Here is a 20,541-nt window from a genome sequence, read left to right as displayed (position 1 = left end):
ATTGGCCTTTGCTGCAGGCTGTGCACGTGAATGAGGACGTGACTTAATGTTTTTTCCAGCACCTAGATGGATCTGTGTTGGCTCAAAGACTTCCACACCCTACAGCCCTGTGACAGACATTTTCACCATCCCCATCATCAGATGGGGACACAGAGGCTCTAGGGCAGAGGTCCCCCACTCTGGGCCACAGACTGGTACCTGCCCATGGCGTTAGGAATCAGGCCGCATAGCAGAAAGTCAGTGGCGAGCGAGCACTACTGCCTGAGCTCCGCCTCCTGTCGGATCAGCGGAGGCACTGGATTCTCATAGGAGCGCAAACCCTGTTGTGAACTGCGCATGCGAAGAATCCAGACTGTTCACTCCTTATGAGGATCTAGCTAATGCCCGATGAGCTGAGGTGGAACGGTTTCATCCCAAAACCACCCCCCTGCCCTGTCCAGGGAAAAATTGTCTTCTGCGAAACTGGTCCCTGGTGCCAAAAAGGTTGGGGACTGCTGCTCTAGGGTATTAACCGTGGGTTTCATTTCCTCTGTATAAAGAGCCTGAATTCAATTTCCTAGTCTGGGGATCGTAAGTGAGTTAGGAAAGAAACTACAAGCATCATAATGGTTAAAATATGATACGTTAACCAAGACATTTTTGAGAGGAAGATGCGAGCAGTGTTAATGTTCTTAAATTCAAAGTCGTATGCAGAATTGGAGGATTATATTATCACACAAAAGAAATCGCTTCGTGTGAATATTATAGGTTAATAAAAATTCAAAAGCAAGAAAGGTTCATTTTGTTTGTGAATTTTTCTAATTCTTTTGCCACTCCTGAGTTAGATATGTTAAGTTTCTTCCAGAGATTACTAAAATGATTCTTTTTCTAATTAATCTGGAGAAACATATTTATTAGCTCTAACCTGCCTTTTGTTCAATATTAAAATAATGAAATCAACAAGCATTTAATAAGATAAGATTTAATTAAGATGAATGATAGGACCTTCCCACCTTTGCTGATGTTATATCAATTTGTGTGGGTCTAGATTAAAATAAAGTTAGAAATAATCCCAGCACTTTGGGAGGCTGAGGCAGGTGGATTATCTGAGGTCAGGAGTTTGAGACCAGCCTGGCCAACATGGTGAAACCCCCATCTCTACTAAAAATACAAAAAATTAGCCAGGTGTGGTGGCACATGCCTGTAGTCCCAGTTATTCAGGAGGCTGAAGCAGGAGAATTGCTTGAACCTGGCAGATGGAGGTTGCAGTGAGCCGAGTTCATGCCATTGCACTCCAGCCTGGGCAACAAGAGCAAAACTTTGTCTCAAAAAGAAATAATAATAAATAAAATAAGAAATGCATTGATTAGATCAGAGACTACAGAAATAAAATGCAAAGTGTTTTTCTTTAAATACTGAAGAAAGTTTTTTTTTTTAGTTAACTTCCATGATATCAAGGATTACATAAAACTCTTGGAATTTAGGCTATATCAATATTTAGATTTAAGTGTATATTATTATTTCTATAGGAAAACAATGGGCTATAAAGCTGGCATTCACTTCCCATTAGGAAGACTAAAGTGATTCCTTATGTCAGCTTTATGCAATGTTCTACTTTTAAATTTTATTTACAGTCAGTCTCTTTGCATTAGATTTGAGGCTATCCACAAAAATACATAAACCATAAAATAACCTATTAAGAGGAAAGTCGATGTGAAGACTGAGGCAAAGAATTTTAGGTTGAGTAGGAAAGTGAAGCTGGGTTAAAGTTATAGATGCACAGAAGAAGGCCCACATCCTGGCTAAAGACGGGCATCGAGACACACGCATATTTCTTAGCTGCAGCCCGTGATATTATGAACCACACATGTGAAAGAGCCCCATGGGAATGAGGAGAGAGAGGGAAACAAGGATGGAGGAAGGGAGATGAGAGAAGAACCACACATCAGAGTGATGGCAGAGACGGCAGCCTCGTCATTAAAGGGGGTGTTGCAAAGGGAGTTCGTCACATCCATCTCCCTGTCTCAGGATCTTGAGTTTCAGATGGTGACAAACGTCTTGAGAACGAAATGGTTCAGCCCCAGAAGGACAAAAGCTGCCACTCAGGATTGACCTAGGACTGGCCCAGAGCAATCAGAGTGTTTGAAACAGTCAGGGCACGGGAGACTCTCTATAAGGGATGAAGGGCTTCACCGTTTTACCTGGACCAGGTGCAGGTGCAGCTCCTGCCTGGTGTCCACAGCTGTTTGAGCATTTGATTCTTCCCTATCTCCAAGATTTGTGAAGGGCTGGGTAATCTTCTTTTTTTTTTTTTTTTTGAGACGGAGTCTGGCTCTGTCGCCCAGGCTGCAGTGCAGTGGCGCGATCTCGGCTCACTGCAAGCTCCGCCTCCCGGGTTCACGCCATTCTCCTGCCTTAGCCTCCAGAGTAGCTGGGACTACAGGCGCCCGCCACTACGCCGGGCTAATTTTTTGTATTTTTAGTAGAGACAGGGTTTCACCGTGTTAGCCAGGATGGTCTTGATCTCCTGACCTCGTGATCCGCCTGCCTCGGCCTCCCAAAGTGCTGGGATTACAGGTGTGAGCCACCGCACGGGGCTGGGTAATCTTAATGGGAAAAACGAGACTGGGGAGTGGGGTTTGGGGATCTTACCTCAGCCCAGTTTCTAATCTCTGCATACAGCCTGGTTCATGAATCTAGCCTGTGATTTGATTTGATTTCATTGCCTCACTCATGCAGGAACTGGGAAGGAGGACCAGTCAACCATCCTGTGTCATGAATACAGTGATTGTATTCATGTCTGCACTGACTCCTTTGTTACTGGATAAGTGTTTTCGAATGTCAGTTGCATCGTTTTAGAGCTTTCAACAGTTAAATTTTAAAAACATAACATAAATAATAGCACCTTTGGGTTGCAGCACATCTCCTTTTATTTTCTCCTATTACGGAAGTGAGGCCTAACAGGAAACAATGCAATAAATAATATAAATTACTTGCCCATGGTCAAAAAGGGAGAAGACCCAGGAACAGGATCTCAGCAAGCAAGGTCGTGTTTTCCCTGGCTATGCTACTTTGTCATCTCTGCCTCATGTTCTTCTAATGTAAAGAGCAGGTCCTGCCATCAGACTAGCTGGATTCAGATGTCAGCTTTTCAATTTATGAGCTGGCAGACCTTGGTCAATTTACTCACCCTCTCTGTGCCTCAATTACCTCAAATATAAAATTAGAATAACAATGACAGCCACCTCAAAGGTAGCTATGAGGATAACAGCATTTTGCAAAGCCTTTAGTACAAAGCCTGGCATTTATTGAGGGCCTAATAAATATTCACAGTGAAGATGATCGTGATGATGAGAATGACACAGACTTTTTCTCTAACTGGATTGTCGGTTCTTGGAGCTCATGAACTGTGTCTGATGCATCTGCACATGCAATGCTAACCTTTTCACACAGCAATTGTTCAAGGAATATTGTGCATCCTCTAGGATAAGAGGGTGAATACAGTAAGCATCAGATATCTGTGAAGGACTAAAAGCAGCGTTTGAGGAAGGCTGTTCTGAAAATAGTTGGAGGAAGAAGCAGAAAGGGGAAAGGGAAGTAATATGGTTTGAATTCTGTCCTCCTGCCCCCTAAATTTGTATGTTGAAGTCATAACCTCCAGTACTAAGAGTGTGACCATATTTAGGTAGGCTCTTTAAAGAGGTAAAGTGAAATGAGGTCACTTTAAAGAGGTAAAGTGAAATATGGGTGGGTCCTCATCCAATAAGAGAGGACATTAGGACATAGACAAACACAGAGTAAAGACTGTGTGAAGACACAGGGAGGAGATGGCCATGGGCAAACCAAAGAGAGAGGCCTCAGGAGAAACCAGCTCTGCCGACACCGTCATCTCAGGCTGTGTAAACTCCGGAGCGATGAGAAAGAAAGTTGTGTTGTTTAAGCCACCTACTCTGTGATACTTCGTTACGGCAGCCCTAGCAAACGAATACAGAAAGAGTAGGAAAGAAACCCACGATGGGGTTGTTAGCATTCTGGAGTGAAATGAGATCTCTGGGACCAGGACAGCAGCAGAGAGGATTTGTGCCCTACATGGGGCTGGAACTCAGGGCTACCAGACCTAAGAGTGGACGAGGCCTTAGGGGTTCACCCTCTTCCCATTCCCGCTCAGTGCATCATGCTCCCCTCATCACCTTTCTCAGGATGTTGTCTGAGTCCTGTCCCTCCTACCTCGCATCTCTGAATGTCTTAAATTGTAAGAAGGTCTTTACAATGAGACCCAATCTGAGCCCCTCTGCCTCTGACTAGCTGTGTGACCTTGAGCAAGCCACTTAAATTCTGTGATTTGTTTCCTCATTGGTAACATGGAAAAATCACACTTATTTTGGAAGGTTGTTGGGAGGATTAAATGAAAGAAGCCTCCCATGATACCTGGCACCATAGCAGGGCTTCCTTCAGGAGATGATAGCTTTGTCCTCTGTTCCGTCCCCATCGGCTTTCCATCTTTAGGAAGAGTCACCACTGCTTCACTGATTTATCATTTTTGCTCCCATCTGAGGTAACTTGAAGATGCTGGGCAGGTTTTCTATTCTTTAACCAGCCCTTCTCATTAGTAATTTATACATAAAAATTTTCATTTCTTAAGGTATTGTTTTCCATTTTCTTGTGATATAACACAGGAAATAACTAGAGGGCTAAATGGAATTTTAAAATAAGAAAGTAGAGTGGTATGTTGTCTACTTGTGGGAACAGGCTCTTTTTTCAGGGAAATTCAATCGAAGATGAATTTTCAGTGACATTCTTTTTTTTTAAAGTCAAACTTTACTTTTGTTAATGGATTAGAACGTTGCAGCAAATAAACAGATGTGAGTGAATTGAAGATCAAGGCTGATTACATGTAAATTGTATGCCTAATTGTAACCACTCCAAGAGTGCTGAGAACACATGAGTTGCCAGTATATGGCTGGAAGCTGCTTTTGAACATCTCCATTCTGCCAACCCACGTATCTAGTTTCAGGAAGAAAGACTTCTACAGCATTTCCTAAAAGACATTTGCTTTCTTCTCCCCTGGGTAGTAAAGTAAACTTCAATGTCCTTGGAAGGAAAGAGCAGGACTCTCATTATTGTTACTGTTATTTAAAATTTAACATTTAAGCCGAAGGAATGAATTCCATGAATTCATGAATGTCAAGTCCTGAATTTAATGCTGAGATGATCTGCATGTTTCTACGCTTGTCTTTTTTTTTTTTTTATAATAAGCTACTATATTTGCAACTAATGAACCCAAATAAAAGAATGATAGTATATCTAAGAATGATGGGGAAATAAAATTATGAGCTATAAGTGATATGAACATGTTAAATTACATGTGTAATGAATAATAGAACAATAAGACCCAGCCAAAAGACAAGAATTTAAAACATGTAATTCATAGTTTTTCTTTCAGCACTGTGTTCCCCCAAAGAGCAACAATTTGTCTCTATGGCTAGGTTCCAGGTGTTCTTGTGTGGTCTGGGTTCAGGAAAAGGCATTTATAGTCATTTTTACATTATACATGGAATTCTCAGGTAGTCTCTTAAATTTTACATCCACATAATCCTTTTTGCTTCTTAAAATACTAAATCTGGGTTTAGTAGGAGGCTAAACTCTACATGGCTAAAAGGGGATGCTGAACTGGTTTTCTGACCCTTTAGTCATAGCTCCCCTACGCTTAATCAAATGAAAATGTGTGCAGTGGTTACTGTTTTGTATCTGGGTTTTAGTGTCTGTCACCTATGTAATTTCAGACCTAAATGACTGTCCTGTCTGGTTCCCACAACCTAGGAGCTGGGTTAATAGATCCTTGGCTGAGGGTTATCAGGACAAGGTCTCCGTGACCTCTGTCTGCACAGATTCAGGCTCAGTGCATTTGGGGTGATGGTCAGTTCTCACTAGACCCTGACCAATGCTGTGTCGTTACATGAGTCGGCCAGGACACACTGTCTTCCTCCCACTGATGGCTGCTTAGCGCAACATAAGCTGTCGGTAAAAGTGGCTGCAGAAAGCCCTTACTCCTGGAATCTTCACAGACAGGCTCCTGGAGCTCCTCCATTAACTAGGAGCAAAATGATTCCAGAGCTTTCCAATGTCAGGAAACCAACTCAACTTGATGCTGCCAGTATGTAGGGAACTGGTTTAGAGAGGTCTTCGGACTTTTTACCCGTAGGCTCTGTAAGCAGGAATTCCTCTCCTTCTGCCAAGGCTGGGGCTGGGCGTGCCCTAGTCATGACCCCAGTACACTGGGGAAGCCGAGAGGCAGCCAGACTCTCCCTTGGCATAGGAATGGCTGAGACTTTTCTTCAAGCTGACGGGTTTGTTTGGAGGGAGATATGCTCTATTGTGTGATTTATGTTGTCCGCAAGGAGAAAACATGTTAGTCCCTTAGGGCAAGCAGAGCTTTTCCTGGCACTTGGATATGAAATAAATCTCTGGAGTGGGACTTCATATGTGGGGACTCAGTCACATGCTCACAGTGTTTTCCACAGCAGTCCTGCAGCAGATGCAATGGCAGATTCTACGGGGAAGAGCCAGATGTGGGATGCTCAAATGGAATTCCAATGTTTCCAAGTTTTATCTTTCCTTTCTTGGTACTTAGCCAGATTCTTAAAATAAAAAAAAAAATTGTTTTATTATGGAAAATTTCAAACATATATAAAAATAGAGTAACTGGCAGACCACCATGCCTGTGTCACCTAGTTTCAACCATTATCAACTCATTAGCCAGAGTTTTGACCTAGCAGATGTTTGGACATTTAACTATGAATAACCCAGATGTTGTTTGGAATTAGGCTGGCTCACGATGGAAATCAAAATTGGCCTGGAGGGTCCTTTAGCAAGGAGTGGCTTGAATCATCTCCATTTCGTTTTCAGAGTTAGGGGCCTGTTAGTCGCCTCTTGGCTTAGGACTGCCCTCCTAATCCTGGTTCCAGTTATCCCAGTTTGTATAAACATGTGCTCAAAGAATGACTCTGATGCTCTTACAGCAAAACCCAGGATATCAGAGATAGACAAGGAAGAAGGAGAAGAAGATCCTGTGCCTGTGCAGAACTCTCCCGCAAGACTACTGCTAAGCAGCCTATTATGATGTCAGTTTATTTCAGTGAACATCTAAGCATCTATTATGTCTGAATAACTAGAATCTCAGACATCAAAGACTTCCAATTCTGGTGAAGAATTGCCTGAAGTTCCTAAGTCTGTTCATAAGCAATTAGGCGCTTTATGTATACCTCTTATAAGAGGTACTTTCAACCACCAGATAGGATAGTTTTTACTCTATCCTGACACCTTATTTGAATAAATTCAGTAGTAGTCTCAGATTACAGGAACTTAGAATCAGTGAACCAAAGGGACAGTCAGTAATGCAGAGCTGATGAAGGCAGCCTGACAGCAAGGGAGGAAGTAGAAAAACCACAGAAATCTTGAGTGAGAACTAAAATGCCACCGTTGCCGGGGTTATTTGAGAGTTATCAACTCATTAGCCAGAGTTTTGACCTAGCAGATGCCCTTAAGGGTGAAGGGCCTCCCCACAAGCATCTTCTGAACCCGAGGCCATCACAGTAATGAGACGACAGTATGCAGCTGTGAATGACAAAGGACTTGGAATTAGACAATATGAGTTCAAGCCTTAACCTTCTGCTTGCCAGCTGGGACACCTGACATAATTTACCTGACCTCTTTTTTGAGTCTGTTCTCAATTCTTAAGATGGATCAGGTAATAACCACCTGACAGACGTGGTGAAGGTTAATGCAATAATTTCATTGAAGCGAGCTTTATAAACAATGAAATTCAATGTCTAGTCAGTTGGGCATTTTATGTTCATACTGATGTCACTGGGATATCAAAAAAAGACAAGTATATTTTCTGTATATATTCTTTAAGGGAGAAAGTAAAATAGAATTATAAGTTCTGATCCATACAGCAAGAAATATAGCTGCTGAGAAGGCTTATCTCACTGGAATGATTTGTTCACCAACACATAGGCTTTACTGAGAGAGGTAAAATGACAGAGAATAAGATTGAAAAGGTGGGTTGGGGCCAGACTGTCAAGGGCCTTGAGTGCTGTGTTAGGGGTTTAGATGTATTCGTGATATTTGGCTCTATATTACACAAAGTATTGAAACAGAAAAATGTCAAAAAAGTCAGAATCAGAGAATATATAAATTAGAAGGCATTATCCAAGTTAGAAACGAGAAATAGTCAGGTAGTCATAGAGCCCTATGTAGTTGTTAAAGCTAAACTTCAACTAGACCCTGAGCTTACAGCAGCCCAAATCAAAAAGAAAATAGGAAAAGAGTAATCGCATGATTTGCATCGTTCTTGAGAATGAAACATGAGTTCTAAAGACTAGCAAAACTGTGGCACTTAAATGAGTGAATTTTCTTGGGTAAGAGTTCATAAATGGTGCACGAAGTGATATATGGTGTATAATGTTCTCAACAATATCCTCATAGTGGATGTCATATTAGGTTTAACAGGGATGTTTCTTATAGGGCTCTTCAATATTTAATTGAGAGTGTAAGGTGAAATAACAACTCAGTGAAAGCAGTTCTGCCAAAGGAACAAGGCAATATGGTCCAAGATTCAGTTTTCTGATGGTTGGACTCGATTTAGGTGTAAAAAGCTTGACTATGTGGAGGAAGGGTTGAATTCTACCTGTGTGCAATTCTTCAAAGACATTGGTCTTCCCAACTAGACTTTGATTGAGATAAAAGCCTATCTACACCCCACTGTCACTCTCTGTCTCCTCGTATCAATTTATACTTCTTTATAGCACTTACACAATGTGACAGGAAACTATATATTTGTTGTCCCTCTAGGATGTTATCTGACATAGAACATGTCCTTTTCTTCCACTAGAATGGGGACTGTGTCCTTTCGACCTTCACCGCATCTTTAGTATTCACAATATTGCTAGACACATGGCGGTGTTCAAAAAACATGTGTTGAATGAATGGAATTAATGAGTACATGTTGGACAATATCCAGTTTAGGTTAAATTATCTGGTAAGAGCCGGTTATTTTATAATGCTGAGAAAAGATACCTCTCATACTTGGAAGATCACCTAAGATGGTAGGACTGACATCATCATGTGAAAATGGAAGACTCAAACATAATTTCCCTGAATAAATAACCATCCAGCTTCTGCTTTGAGATGGCTGTGGGATTACTTACATTCAGGGTCTGGGTGTTATCTGAATAAAACAAACTACTGTAATGAAACAAGGTAATTTAACGTAAAGCAACATTACTATGTGCAATGCATTTTCGGGTCTTTTTTGGCACAAGAACTATCTTTTCCAAAATTTTATACCAAGCCAGAGTTCTTACAGTAGCCTATAAAGCCTACATCAGGGTTTCTTAAGCTCAGCACCACTGACATTTGGTACTGGATAGTTTCTTGCTGTGGGACCGGCCGTGTTCATTGTAAGGTGTTTAGCACCTTACAATGTTGAACTCTATCCGCCAGAGGCTAGTAGTAAGCCCTCAGCTGTGACAACCAAAAAGTATGTCCAGACATTGCCAAATGTCTTCTGGGAGGTAATATGGTCCCTAGATGAAAACCACCATTCCACATGATTTGGCTGCACACCCAGTGACCTCTCATGTTACAATATTCTCTCTGTTATTTGCTATACTCTAGCTACACTGGCTTCTGGATCTTTCCTGAACATGTGAGGCATGGTCCACCTTGAAGTCTCTGCACTGGCTGTTCCCCTTACCTGGAATACCTTTCCTCGGATGCCTCCATGGCCACTCTGCACCTCCAGCAAGTCCTGGCCCTGTTGTCACTTTCTCTGTACATCCTATTTTAAATTGTGTTCTTCATAACAGCCCTTCCACTTCCATTCCCTGTCTCCGTTTTTCCCCGTGCCATTTATAACCTAATTTACTATACCATTTTCTCATTCATTTTGTTCATTGTCAGTCAACCCTACTAGAATATAAACGCCAGGAGAGGGTCTTGTTCACTTCTGTGACACTCGGCTCCTAGGACAGTGCCTGGCACATAGTATATGCTTAATACACATTGGTTGAAAGGACAAATAAGTGAATGCATGTGTGATTTTTTTTTTAACCTAGAAGTTTCCTTTTATTAATTTATTTTCTTTTTTTTTTTTTTTGAAACGGAGTCTCACTCTGTCACCAGGCTGGAGTGCAGTTGCGCGATCTCGGCTCACTGCATCCTCCGCCTCTTGGGTTCAAGCGATTCTCCTGCCTCAGCCTCCTGAGTAGCTGGGACTACAGGCACATGCCGCCATGCCCAGCTAAATTTTTTTTGTATTTTTAGTAGAGATGGGGTTCCACCATGTTGGCCAGGATGGCCTCCATCTCTTGACCTTGTGATCTGCCCACCTCGGCCTTCCAAAATGCTGGGATTAGAGGGGTGAGCCACCGTGCCCAGCGTTTTTTTCTTTTCTTTTTTTTTTTTTTAGAGACAGTATCCCATTCTGTTACCCAGGCTGGAGTCCAGTGGCATAATCATAGCTCACTGCAACCTCAAATTCCTGGGGTCATGCAATCATCTTCCCTCAGCTTCCCAAATAGCTGGCACTACATCTTCCCACAGCTGACTGACTAAATTTCATTAATGTACAAATGGCATATTTGACTTCAAGCTGTTGAGGAAAATTGAGATTCTTTATTGGGTTTTTAAATTAATCTCTGAGGGTCACTGTTCATTTTACTTGAAAAGTACATTTCCATGTACTTATACAATACTTTTACAAGGAAGTATCTTTCTGTAATTTAGCTAAGCTGCTAATTTTAAGTAAGCTTATTTTGTCGCTTATGCTGGTGGAGTTAATTGGAGTTAGATTAGTGATTAGTGATATCACAGGCAATGAGTTAAACTTCAGTGGTCAAACACGGTTTTTCACAAAAGAGGTGCGAACATAGTTTCCTATAATAAACATTCAGGATCTCTTACAAGTCAGCAGTCTTAAAACTATCAAAACAAACTTTTTAATATTATAGGAAAGCTCTTTGTTCTTAGAAAATAGGCAGGGAGAAATCTAACTTTATAGATGATATGATAGAGAATATACAAATATTTAACTAAAATTTTATGGTCATGAATATGTTAAACATTTTATAACCTCCTTCCTCATCTCTCAAGGAAAATTTAAGAATCAATTTTGTGTTTTACTTTATCAAAAGCAATTGTTTCAACAGTTTTTTCAGGTTTCTTTCAAGGTTCCTGCTTGCAATAAAGCAAAACAAAATGGATGGCTTCTGTTTTAGCTAAATTCAATCAAAGCTAACTTGAAGAGGCTGGGTGCGGTGGCTCACGCCTGTAATCCCAGCACTTTGGGAGGCCGAGGTGGGAGGATCACCCTGAGGTCAGGAGTTCGAGACCAGCCTGCTAACATGGTGAAACCCTGTCTCTACTAAAAATATAAAAAATTAGCCAGCCATGGTGGCAGAAGCCTGTAATCCCAGCTACTTGGGAGGCCGAGGCATGAGAATTGCTTGCACCCAGGAGGTAGAGGTTGCAGTGAGCTGAGATCGTGCCACTGCACTCCAGCCTGGGTGACAGAGTGAGACTGTCTCAAAAAAAAAAAAAAAAAGCTAACTTGAAGATATTTGATTTGGGGCTCTTAATAATTTATTTCCATAAGCAGCATATTTTCCATGGAATGCACTAGATGAATTACATGCTAAATGTATCCGTCAAATAACCGAGCAAATTTATCTGCAATATGGAATGTCTGGATACAAATCAAGTAAATTTTAGAAGACAGCTGCCAAGACCAATGACATATAGTAATTTATCATGATTTGGAGGCCTGCTTTGGGATTGTATGCACTGGGCATGCACAGCATTTACATTTCAAAGGTGGCCACAAATCTTCCGATGCACAGAGAGCTCCAAACAGGACTCATGCACATATCAAATGTGTACTCTGTTATGCATTTGAGCAAGGACAAGATTGTCCTTAGAAGACAGTTCTAAAAAAAGGAGTTTCCTGTTTTAAAAAAATACCTTTCTGACAGCTTCTCTTAGCTTCCAGCTACAAATACAAAAGGAAAAAACTCAAAACATGATGAAAAAACAGATAGATCCTCATTTTATTGCTAGAATGAAGAGGGAATTTCCATTTACCACAAAGAAGTGAGAGGTGATAGAAATAGAAGGCAGAAAATATAGCTTCAGCTTAAGAAGAAAGGATTTTTTTAAAAAAAAATTATGATTGTTTTAGCTTCTAAGATATCATTGAAGAATGTATTATTAAACTACAAGAGACTTGATTATGCAGATTACAAGGACCTGTTGTATTCCCTTAGCAAAAAACCATATTCTGTTAACAGGAGAAAGGCACCTATATACAATTTGGCAGTTTGGTCGAGCTAAATGTCATATCCTATTGTCTGGCCTCTTGGTTGGTTTCTGAGGGGTCTGCACACTTCTTGTTCAGTCAGTTGTTGTGAGGGGCATCCTCCTATGCAGTGTAAAACACGATCTCATCTGCAAGGGACAGCTTTTTCTTAGAAAAGAAATCTGTTGGGGAAAGAGGGTGGAGGGAGAGTGAAATGGAAGGCACTAGAAGTATGACTACTAATAGAAGCCAGCCATATTAAAACCATTTTGTATAATGACTTAAGTGGATGTTCCTTCCAGGAGCATAAGGTTGAATCAGTACTAGGAAATCTAGATATTGAATTCGTGTCATAATAGGTCACAGATAAAAACAATAGACAATTCCTATAGGAGTTAAAATGGCATTTGATAAAATTTCACAGTCATTCCAACAATCTACTTAGTGGTAAATTCTACAAACATTCCTTTGAGGTCAAAATTATTCCGGAAGAGCTGCCAATGTAACCTTGAGAACTGGAGAAGAAAAGATGACATTATTACTATTTGCAATTGTTATGGACTTATTATTATTATCTGGTTTTGTGTCGTGTAGAAAGCCTGGAAATCAACTAAAAACTCTGACCTGTATTAAAAGCTCAGTGTGATAACTGGAAACAAAATCCTAGTATTTTATTCCTGAGTAATAATTACTAGCAAGTATCATTGGTATTAACAAGAATAGGATGAAGAAGATATTTCATTATCAATAGCTACAAAAACATAAATATTCAGGAGTAAATTTATTAAGAAATGTGCAGGAATTATGAAACTTGATTGAGAGACAGAAATGTACTAAATAGAAGAATGGATAACCGTTTTCTCTTCTAGGGGAAGGCAGGCAGTGGGTTGTGCTTATGGGGGTACTGGGTGGAGATCCTGAGTTGACAGTGCTTGGAGAAGAGGAGAGAGTCTCTTTCTAAGATTAGCAGCAGGGAGAGGGAGGGAGGGTGAGGGGATAATGGCTGGGGAATGGTAGAGATTGAACTCCCCATGTGCCAGGCTTGGGGATGAGCTGGGCAAGGGGCTTTTGTCTGTTTTGTTTAGATTTTCTTCAGTAGTAAGATCTGTTAATGTCATTCTTCTTTACCTCTCCTCCTCTCTTCCTTGTAAAAATCTTCTGTAATGATCTATATTGCTTTGTGTAGGCTTTGGGGACAGATTTGTGGTTTATTTCAGACATGCCACTACCCCCAGGCTGGCATTAAGAAGGGGACAGAAACTCAATTTTGTTTGTATTTTGCTGCTATCTCAGAAATGAAGCTTCAAGTCAAATTCCATTCTCTGTGTCTGAGTTATGGTCTTTTACTAAGATAATGTTAATATCATAAGCGATACAAAATGGTTACTTGAATTATACTCTTTTTATTTTCCCTTGCACTCAGGAAATCTGCATGGCTGTACACTGAGGCCAGTTGAAGGAGTGATTCAGTGCATTTTCTCAGTGCTCTGAAAGGGTGGTCTGGGTTGGAGATTTGATGACATTTTTGTTGCAAGTGCTATCTCTGTTGAAGGTTTTGGTTGGTTGGAGTGACATCTAGTTTAATGGCTGTAGCATTAAACTATCTGCTCTAGCAAAATTGCCATTTCCATGTCTGGTCAGCAAAACTTCAATTTTAGCTTAAAACAAGTTCATTTCCTTTCTATTTTAGGAAGATTGAAAATGACGGGGATAAATATGAACAAAGAATAGAAAAATGTGTTTGAGATTAGACTGTAAAGAAACATACTATTTTTCTTAAAGTGATGATTTCAACTAGATTCTGACATAAGTGATTTGATTAAATTGCTGATTATAAAAAGGAAGTGGTTCTTTCAAACTTTGAGTCTCACAGCCAAAGCACACTGTTGAGAGGCGCCAGGTAACCGACACTGTGTTTTTTTGTGTTTTAGGCAACTTTTTCCTGTACCTGTGAGGAGCAGTACGTGGGTACTTTCTGTGAAGAATACGATGCTTGCCAGAGGAAACCTTGCCAAAACAACGCGAGCTGTATTGATGCAAATGAAAAGCAACATGGGAGCAATTTCACCTGTGTTTGCCTTCCCGGTACGATATATACTCGTGGTTCAGTTATTAGGTGTATGTCTGTACAGCATGCACCTCTTTTTTTAATTTCCATAGTTTTTTTGGGGAACAGGTGGTACTTGGTTACATGAGTAAGTTCTTTTTGGTGATTTGTGAGGTTTTGGTGCACTCATCACCCAAGCAGTATACACTGAACCCGATTTGTGATCTTTATTCCTCATCCCCTTCTCATCCTTCCCCCCGAGACCCCAAAGTTCATTGTATCATTCATATACTTTTGCATCCTCATAGCTTAGCTCCCATTTATGAGTGAGAACATATGATGTTTGGTTTTCCATTCCTGAGTTATTTCACTTAGAGTGACAGTATCCAGTCCCATCCAGGTTGCTGTGAATGCCATTAATTAATTTTTTTTTTTTTTTGAGGCAGAGTCTCACTCTATTTCCCGGTCTGGAGTGCAATGGTGTGATCTCAGCTCACTGCAACCTCTGCCTCCTGGGCTCCAGCGATTCTCCTGCCTCAGCCTCCCAAGTAGCTGGGATTACAGGCATGCGCCCGTACACCCAGCTAATTTTTGTGTTTTTAGTAGAGATGGGGCTTCATCATATTGGCTAGGCTGATCTTGAACTTCTGACCTCAGGTGATCCACCTGCTCCACCTCCCAAAATGCTGGTATTACAGGCATGAGACACTTTGCCCAGCCTAATTCATTCCTTTTTATGGCTGAGTAGTATTCCATTGTATATGTATACCACAGTTTCTTTATCCACTCATTGATTGATGAGCATTTGAGCTGGTTCCACATTTTTCAGCGTATTCTTCTTAGTTAAGGATGGTTAAACAATGCTTTGCCCAGTTGTTGAACAAGGCAGCTTCAAGATCTCATTTGATTCTATCAGTCTATGCTTTATGTAATCAGGGAATGGAAGAAGAAAGTTCACATCGGGCTACACAATATGTCTCTTGGCTTTCTGACATTAAAATGCTTCTGTTTCAGCATTACCCCATTTTTGTTCAGGGAAAATAATATTCTCAGCCCAATAGAGTCTTGGATATTTTAAAAACAATTCCACAAGTATGTACTGAGTGTGGGCTGGCACTGTGCAGGGTGATTATATTAAGTAACTGAAGAAAAATCCAGGATAAACCACAAAAGCCACCTAATCTTCTTGTTTATATTAATTTCCTTTTGTTCATGTATGTTCATTAGTTCAAGTTCCTGCTACCTTGTTCTCCACAATGGGAAGTTTTTAACATTTCTTGGTTAGTGTGGTGTGTTCTTGGATGTTACATGAGACTTGGAAATCCTCAGAGCACATTGAGGGCCTCTAGGGAGAGTGCAGTGGACAGTGTTGCTGTAGACTTCATGCTCTGACTTCATGCTGTAGACTTACTGCTCAGCCAACTTGATTACAAACCCTTCAGGAGCAGGAATGGCATTTTACCAGGGAATGTTTTGACACAGCTATTTTGATGCATCTTAAAAGCAAACGCCAAGTTGTTCTTGTTTTGTTATAAAATAATGTGCAAAATTGACATCATCTTTCCTCTTTCCATCCCATTCTCTTGCCAGCTTCTGTCACTGGGTGGGGATTCAGGATAAGGTAGGAGTTGGGGATGAAAAAAGGGATGTAATGAAGTGGGCATGGGGTTTATTAAGTACTCGTTGTAAGAAACAAGAGAGTCAACAAAGTAGAAATTTATAAAAGTTAAATTCATTCACTTATCTATTCCCACCTAAACTTTATCAAATCATAGGGATAGGTTAATATTTAGTATATTCTTTCATTGTGTGTGTATGTGTGTATGTGTGTGTATATGTGTGTGTGTCTGTGTGTAGGTCAGAGTGTGTGTATTTCTCTTGCAGGCCAGATGATTAAGTATTTTTCTACATGTTTTTAAACAGTGATATGACACATATTGTTCTATAACTTGCCTTTTTTCAGTATGCATTTGGCAGTGGATCATAGACATCATACCAAGTCAGTTCGTATGGAGTGACCTCATTCATTTGAACAGTTACATGGTGTCCCCAGATTTTTATCTCCAGGTCAGACTCCCCTCCAGACCTACTTACTTGACAGCCTACATGGCATCTCCATTTAGGTGTCCCAGGACACCCTAAGCTCAGTCATCTCCAAACTGAACTCATCGTGTTCCCAGCCCGACACAGCTCGTCTTCTAGTGTTCCATCCATTTCTAGAAGCCAGACATCTACAAGTCATTCTAGGTGCCTCCCTCTCCCTCTCTCTTTGTATTTTTTCCACCTCTGATGCTCTCCATTTTGCCACCTAGAGAATTCTCAAATCCTCCACCCTCTGTAGCCCCATTGCCAACACCTTCAGGCTAGTGGCCTTTGCCCCTTGCCTGTGCTGCTGAGATGGCCTCCTGCTGTTCCTCCAACAATTCTTGACCCTGCTGCACACTAGAGCCAGGGTTCTCAAGTCAAAATGAGCATCAGCCTTTGTCGCATCCATGCCCAGACCCTCCGTTCTCCACATGGCTGCAGGGGATCCCTTCCCAGTGAGATTCGGATGTAATTGCTTTTCTGCTTAAACTTGTTCTTCACATTGCTCTTTGAACAGAGATTGAAATCCTTGGCCTCATTCTGCACCAGGATATGTCTTTTGCCTGCTTTTCCAGCCCTATCTCACCCCCATGTCTCTCTTGCCCTGGTTTCAGCCACCTTGACCTTTTACCTCTGTAATAGCTTGACCTCTCATCTGCCACAGGATCCACCCTCTCATCCTTGTGCTTGGACAATACTTCCTCCCTGTCTCCTTTTTGCTTGGGTAACTACTCCCAGATCTCTCTTGTTTCAGGCCTCTATTAAATGTCCCTTTTCTCAGGAAGTCTTGTCTGAAGGCTTCAAGATAAGTCTCTCTCCATTTTTCTCTTCTATAACCCTGTGTTCCTTCCTTCACAGTACTGTCTGTTTTCAGCATACATTTGTGTGTGTGACTCTTTGATTATTACCTGTCTTCCCTTTTTTATTTTATATTTTATTTTGAGACAGAGTCTTGCTCTTGTTGCCTGGGCTGGAATGCAGTGGCATGATCTCGGCTCACTGCAACCTCTGTCTTCCAGGTTCAAGCGATTCTCCTGCTTCAGCCCTCCTAAGTAGCAGGGATTACAGGCACCCGCTACCATGCCCGGGTAATTTTTGTACTTCAGTAGAGACAGGGTTTCACCATGATGGCCAGGCTGGTCTCAAACTCCTGACCTCAGGTGATCCACCCACCTCGGCCTCCCAAAGTCCTGGAATTACAGGCGTGAGCCACTGCACCCGGCCTGTCTTCCCTTTTTTAAAGGATGGTTAAGCCAAATGAGGGCAGGGCCTGGATCAGGTTTGTTCATGATTATATTCCACAGTGTCTGACAAACTGTGGACACTCAGTCAATGTGTTGATGAGATGAATTAATGAAAGAGTATAAATGTAGACAGATGTTTTAAGCTATTCCTCTATTGATGAATCTTTTAGATGGTTGCAATATCTCTTTTGGAAGTAATGTTAAATAGAGATCCTTTTACAGATAGTCTCAATCAGAGCTGGCTGGTGGAGGTTTTCGATATATTTGGACTGACATGATTTCACTTTGATATTTTATCTGGGTTTGTTCTCAAAGGGGATTCATTTTTTTAAAGGATTTTATGTACACAGAATTGAATTGATGATAATACTTGGTTTGTGGCACTCTCTGATCTTACTCATGCATAGCCTATTTTTACATATTTACTAAGCACCAGTGAAACCACCACCAAAAACAGAAGTTGTTTCTGACAGCTAACCTTATAGGCTCCTCCTTTGTTCATCCCTTCGCCTCTCCTTTCCCTCCAGAGATAACAACCACCCTGAATCTTGAGTTGATCAGTTCTTTGTTTGCTTTTTTTTTTTTGAGATGGAGTCTCACTCTGTCGCCCAGGCTGGAGTGCAGTGGTGCGATCTCGGCTCACTGCAAGCTCCGCCTCCCAGGTTCATGCCATTCTCCTGCCTCAGCCTCCCAAGTAGCTGGGACTACAGGTGCCCACCACCATGCCCGGCTAATTTTTTGTATTTTTAGTAGAGACGGGGTTTCACCGTGTTAGCCAGGATGGTCTCGATCTCTTGACCTCGTGATCTGCCCGCCTCGGCCTCCCGAAGTGCTGGGATTACAGGCATGAGCCACTGCGCCCAGCCTATTTTCCTTTTTAATCATTTTAATATTTACATGTTTTTATAGAAACATTTATTTTTAATTCTTCTAAAATTTATAAAAATGGTATCATGCATGATTCATGTTATGGTGTCATGCATGCAATTCTCTGGTACTTACTTTTTCACTTAATACTATTATTACTAAGACATCCATAGTGTTGGAGTTCTTGACTGCCATATAAAATTCCAGTCTATGAACAGGGACAGATATGCATTCTTGTATGTCTTCTGTTGTGTATGTGCTAGAGGTTTTTAAGGTATATACCTAGAAGTAAAATTGTGGAACATAAAATATATAATTGACCAATTATAGGAGGTCATATCAAACTGTTTTTTCCAAGTGTTGCACTAATATCTACTCACATGTGCAGTATACAAGTGAGTTTGTAGACCACATCTTCTTCAGCATTTGGTAGTGTCAGAGTTCTTAATGCCTGCCCACTGGATAGGTATAAAAAGGAGTCTCATTATGGCCTCTGTAGTCTGCTGAACACTAATAATGCTGAACTCCTCTTCATATGTTTATTTGCCATTATCTGTGTGTGTGCGCACTCTTCTTGTTGATTTGTTAGAATTCTTTATTTTTGATACTAATAATTTGTTATACAAATTGTAAATATGTTCTTCAAGTTTATAACTTGTCTTTTGACTTCAAGGGCTCTTTTGAGGAATAGACATTATAGTTCTCTAACTTTACTTTTCTGGTTAATACATTTATGTCCGATTTAAGAAAATGTTTCCCTGCATGAAGATCTAAAGGATATTAACCTTGTTTTCCACTAAACATTTAAAAATTTTGTTTTGTAACAAAGTCTTTAATCAATATGAATTTGATTTACATATATATAGTATGAAATAGAGATCCAATTTCCTATTTTATAATTTTATTTTTAACCTTCAGAAATACACCATTTCTGTAAATACATAGTATATGATACTTTATAATGTGTCCCTATTTCTTCAAAGCTACAGACAGAATTTAGAATAACTAAATAGCTGTGTATTTTAAATTGTGCCTATTATCTTCTCAGCATTTCTGCACTGTCATGGTTAAACCATTGTTTTGAAATTTCCAGAAACATAATTAATTATTTTTGCTTGTTAATAGGAAAAAGAATTTTACTGTTACCATCTAAGGTGATTTAATGTCTCCAATGCCAATAGCACATTATAGCACATGTAGGCATACAGGAATCTCCTTGGGCCTTCTACTAACAACAGTAACAATAATAGAAGTATAGTCATGTACATGTACATGTACAACAGTAACAATAATAGAAGTATAGTCGTGATGGACCACATACTGATGGTCAGTGATGGACCGCATAAACAATGGTGTGCCATAAGATTACAATGCTGTATTTTGATGGTAACTTTTCTATGTTTAGATATATTTAGACATACATAAACAATGATGTGCCATAAGATTACAATACTGTGTTTTAATGGTAACTTTTCTATGTTTAGATATGTTTAGACACACAAATACTTATCATTGTGTTACAGTTGCCTACAGTATTTAGTACAATAACATGCTGTACAGATTTGTAGCCTAGGAGCAATAGGCTATCCTGTATAGCCTAGGTGTGTAGTAGGCTATATCATCTAGATTTGTGTAAGTACATTCCATGACATTAGCATAATGATGAAATCACCTAACGACACATTCCTTAGAACATATCCCCATCATTAAGCAATGCATAATTGTAATACTTTGACTTTCAGTTGACATCAAGACCATAGCATAGGGACATGGATGAAGCTGGAAACCATCATTCTCAGCAAACTATCACAAGGACAGAAAACCAAACACTGCATGTTCTCACTCATAGTTGGGAATTGAACAATGAGAACACTTGGACACAGGAAGGGGAACATCACACACTGAGGCCTGTTGTGGGGTAAGGGGAGTGGGGAGAGATAGCATTAGGAGATATACCTAATGTA

At 40.5% G+C, this 20,541-nt stretch overlaps 1 protein-coding gene across 2 annotated transcripts in view; it reads left to right on the top strand.

Moving 5' to 3' along the window:
- The window catches only part of DNER (delta/notch like EGF repeat containing), a 365,518-nt gene that overhangs the window by 193,105 nt on the left and 151,872 nt on the right, over positions 1-20,541 (top strand). For both annotated transcript variants that reach the window (XM_054477662.2, XM_054477663.1), the window contains exon 6: positions 14,266-14,419. In XM_054477662.2, the coding sequence (XP_054333637.1) occupies positions 14,266-14,419 (154 nt within the window). The remainder of the gene's footprint in view (positions 1-14,265; positions 14,420-20,541) is intronic.

The sequence above is a fragment of the Pongo pygmaeus genome, chromosome 11 (genome assembly GCF_028885625.2).
Source record: "Pongo pygmaeus isolate AG05252 chromosome 11, NHGRI_mPonPyg2-v2.0_pri, whole genome shotgun sequence".
NCBI lineage: Eukaryota > Metazoa > Chordata > Mammalia > Primates > Hominidae > Pongo > Pongo pygmaeus.
This window is presented reverse-complemented; position numbering and strand designations above follow the sequence as displayed.